This window comes from Lactuca virosa, chromosome 5 (assembly GCF_052849685.1).
Source record: "Lactuca virosa cultivar CGN04683 chromosome 5, Lactuca_virosa_CGN04683_v6, whole genome shotgun sequence".
In the NCBI taxonomy this organism is placed as follows: domain Eukaryota; kingdom Viridiplantae; phylum Streptophyta; class Magnoliopsida; order Asterales; family Asteraceae; genus Lactuca; species Lactuca virosa.
In genome coordinates, this window is record NC_136430.1 from 457,609,992 (window position 1) to 457,614,124 (window position 4,133).

General features: G+C 35.1%; 1 protein-coding gene across 1 annotated transcript; it reads left to right on the forward strand.

Annotated features, from left to right (window-relative positions):
* The first annotated feature begins 680 nt into the window (after positions 1 to 680).
* LOC145114345 (uncharacterized) lies at positions 681 to 1,638 on the forward strand. Its single transcript, XM_079050337.1, has 2 exons — positions 681 to 837; positions 974 to 1,638. Exons 1-2 carry the CDS (start codon positions 681 to 683, stop codon positions 1,636 to 1,638), a joined length of 822 nt encoding a protein of 273 aa, XP_078906463.1.
* The last annotated feature ends 2,495 nt before the right edge of the window (positions 1,639 to 4,133 follow it).

Below are 4,133 nucleotides of genomic sequence, written 5' to 3' on the forward strand. Positions count from 1 at the left end.
AAAGTTGCGATTTTTTATAAAAAAAATTCAAAAAAAAGTTTTGTGATCTTTAAGTATTTTTTTTTATGCATTTTTATGATTTTTAGAGTTTTTTTGTTTTTCATAGAACCTAAACCTATATATATATATATATATATATATATATATATATATATATATATAACACGTGACAAAAGGTTAGACAACGTATTTAGAAAATTTTCTCTTTAGAGAAAAAAAAAATCAGAAAATAAACGTAGTTGTATGTCGAAATAGATCAAGACTTAGGTTAACTAAAATGAAAAAGAATTGTTTTATTTAACTTTTTAAACTTCAAAAATAATATAAAGTTTATTTTCAATAAGAACTTGGAAGTTGGAACGTTACATTTCAATAATCCATTATTTCTTAACTTGAAATTTATATTCACTAAGGAATAGTACATTATATAGTTTCCAAAATAAAATCTTGAAACCAAGGATTATGATTAATTAAGGCAACTGATTAATGAAAAAGATTTCAGCGAATCAAAAATTTAATAATAATATCATTTCCATAATTTCCTCAAACTCATGCATAAATGCATCGTTGCTCTTTACATTCTACATCTAATTTGCAAATTTTCCTGGTTTTAATCGATAAATACACATAGTGGTGAGCAAAGTTTCAAAGCCGAAATTCTTAGAGCTATGAAGACATCAATGGCAGTGATTATGGCGGTGTTCCTGGCGGCATTTACGGTGGCCGTGGGTGGAGAAGTTTATAAAGTTGGTGGTTCTGCTGGCTGGACCAACATTGGACATGTGGATTACAAGACTTGGGCTTCTACCAAAACATTTCGAGTTGGTGACACCATTGGTAAATTTATTAATTTATGTATTTTAGATTGTTTTATTGTAGCTATTTGTTATTTTTATATTATATTTAATATATTGTTTATTTAAAATATATTAATATTACATGATTTTTTTTTTGTTTTTGTTTTTGTATGTAGTTTTTGAGTACAATAAAGACTTCCACAACGTAGCAAGAGTTACGTACACCGATTTTCTAACATGCAAGGGCAGCGCCGCTCCTTACGCCACCTTCACCTCTAGCAACGACTCATTTCCGATCAAGTACCCCGGCCACTACTATTTCATCTGCACCATTCCTGGCCATTGTGAAGCTGGTCAAAAAGTCGACATCCGTGTACCGGTCGCCGGCAGACACTCCACCCTTCCGTCCAGCTCCCCCCCAATTCAGCCACTTCCTTTCCCTTACCCACCACCTTCTGTGCCGTCTCTGTCACCAGTAAAACACTCGCCGATTAAATCGCCTTCCCCATCAATGTCTCAATCCACATCACCAGCGCCGTCTAAATCACCGTCAGCAGCGCCGTCTAAATCGTCGTCAGCAGCGCCGTCTAAATCACCGTCAGCAGTGCCTTCTCAATCCCCAACGCCACCGCCGTCTCAATCCCCATCACCAGCAGCGTCTAAATCCCCATTGCCAGCATCGTCGTTACCCAAAAAGTCTCCCCCCTCCACCCCGGCTAGTCCTTCCCCGGCAGTTGCACCGGCGCCGACCAAGAACTCTGCTAGTCAATTTGTCGGTAAAGTCAAGCTTTGGTCGACGTTAATGGCGGTTTTCTTTTCTTTGATTGGATTTAGTTTTTAGAGTAGCTAGTTAGTAACGTATTTTTCTTTATTTCTTTGGTTTATGACTTTATGTAACTAGATCTAATTTGAATTTGGTTTTCTATTTTTGTATTAGGATTCTATTATGAACAATTTACGTTTTTAAGTGTTTTAAACCTATTATTTTGTTTTCTCATGAAAAAATGTCCTACTTTTAATATTCTTGAAATATGATAATAATTGTAACCTTCAATCTTTTTGCTCCAAAATAGATTAAATTCTTCGTTGTTTTGTGATTTTATATCTTTTTAAAAGCGTTTTAGATTGTGCCCTCAAGATTGTCGTGCTTATATTTCTAACATTGTTTTTAAAAGATAGATAATTTTGATTTTTGTTTTCTACGAAAAAAAAGAGTAATGTGGTTTAAACATAGTAAGAACGTGTGTGTGTGTATATATATATATATATATATATATATATATATATATAGAAATTCAAATGTTTCTAGCAACTATTGTATGTATTTTTACACCAATTAGAATTGAGGAAATAATAAATCATTTAAGGGTATTATAGTAATCTTGACTTATTTAATTATGGCAGATAATTAATATAACAAAACTATAATGGCAATTACACATAATTACTATTTTATTAATTACGTAAAAGAATAATATCCTATAAATTAGCAAAACCACTCAAGACCATCTCCTCCCTACAACCCACCGTCGACTTAGTCAATGAAGAAAATCCCTTGCCGATTTTCAAGTCCGGTCGAGTCCACATAACCACTCAAGACCAAATCAGAAAACCCTATGCCGCCTTGCCTCCTCCCTCCGACTATCTGCTATCTTCTGTCGGCTCTCCTCCAGCATCACAAAACCCTTGATGACTCTAACCCTAAAAGAGATTTATCGTTCCATCTTCCATCACTGCAAATTAGGGCTTTATACTCTTCTCCACCTGTGTATTCTCCAACTAGAAATGAGGTGCAAGATGTCGGTTGCGATCCATTAACGTCAAGAGGAAGGGATAAGTGCCTACATTTCAGTCCCAACGTCACCTTCTTTCCGTTCTTCCTCATCTGCTTGGACTGTTTATATTAACTATGCTCTGCTCTCTAAACTGGCTGCCTTCACTGTTGCACAGTACATTAAGGTCTTCACTACTTGGTACGATTTAGTTAATTTTGATAATTAAGACCAGAATCTAGTTTTAATTGTAAACGAAAATACATCTGGGTTATGATCTCTGTGATGGGTTTTAGGTAAAACAAATAAACTAGAAACAATTCCTAAGTTCACATGCAACCTACTTTGGATCTATGTTTTAACTATTGAACATACAACTTTGAATTGCAAAACAAGAACCCTAGAGGAGAGAGGCTAATTTCGAAATTAACAAACTAGGGTTTAGGGTTTACATACCTTTCAATTGTTATAGCAAACAATTGATATTCCCTTGGTCTTGATCTTGATCTTCTTGGAAGCTTTAGCACCACAAGTGTAATGCCTCTAATGGAATCACACCCAAACTAGCAAGAAGGAAAGTGGAAGAGAGAGGGGAGAAGGAGTATGCAAAATCTCGGCCTTAGGGTTTCTTCAAAAGAAAGAGTGACCAAAAACATGAACCAGGAGGCTCCTTATATAGCTGAGGGATCTAGGGTTTAAGGGAAACCCTAGTTATCCTTTGCTTAAGGCCTAAGCAAACCCAAGGGCCTTATCCAAGCCCCTATGGACGAAATTATTAGGGTTTCCCCTAAAGATTTCGTCCACCCTCTTCCAAGGGGGTTCTAGAGCCTTCCACTCAACTATTAGATAATTGCAAACTAGTCCCTGCACCTTATAATTAATTCTTTTAACCCCAAAATCAATTCTGATTAATTTCTGGCTAACAATTAATTAAACATAATGATTTCTAATTAATATATAAATCCATTAACATATTAATAAATCATTTATATATATATATATATATATATATATATATATATATATATATATATATATATATTAATTTATTAATCTTATAAATTAATATCTCTCATTTCATAATTTCCTTGTCCAGTTGCTAGGTTGAGGGCAACCCAAAAGGACTGTGCTGCTATCAATTCAAGTACATACCAATTATAGTTATGGGCTTAGACACCTAATCCAACAGTCTCCCACTTGGATAAGTCTGTAACTATAATTGCTAGTATGCCTTCTAAATTTGACCAGCAAATTGTAGCTTCCAAAAGCTGCTGCCGAACTTTGACCCAGTCAGTTACGTGTCCTAAGATAAGTGATCATATAATCCTTCGTTCTGCTGGATATCCCTAGACATAAGACATGGAATGTAATCAATCTCTTTGTCCAGAATCTATGTTTCCCGATTCCTGATTTGTGATGATGTAGGACTTCTAATTGAACACATCAATTTAGTCCTGGCTGGGCCCAACACATAAGTCAACACCAAATCATCGAGGGGCCCACAGATATCGCTTTTCCTGTTAGGGCAAAAGGAACGAATAAACGTTGACTCATATGCTTGTAT

What these genes read in the sequence shown, in the direction of transcription:
- LOC145114345 (XM_079050337.1), top strand. Translation starts at nt 681, where the DNA reads ATGGCAGTGATTATGGCGGTGTTCCTGGCGGCATTTACGGTGGCCGTG. An exon ending in TCGAGTTGGTGACACCATTG is followed by an intron (nt 838 to 973) that starts GTAAATTTATTA and finishes TTTTGTATGTAG; the next exon opens with TTTTTGAGTACAATAAAGAC.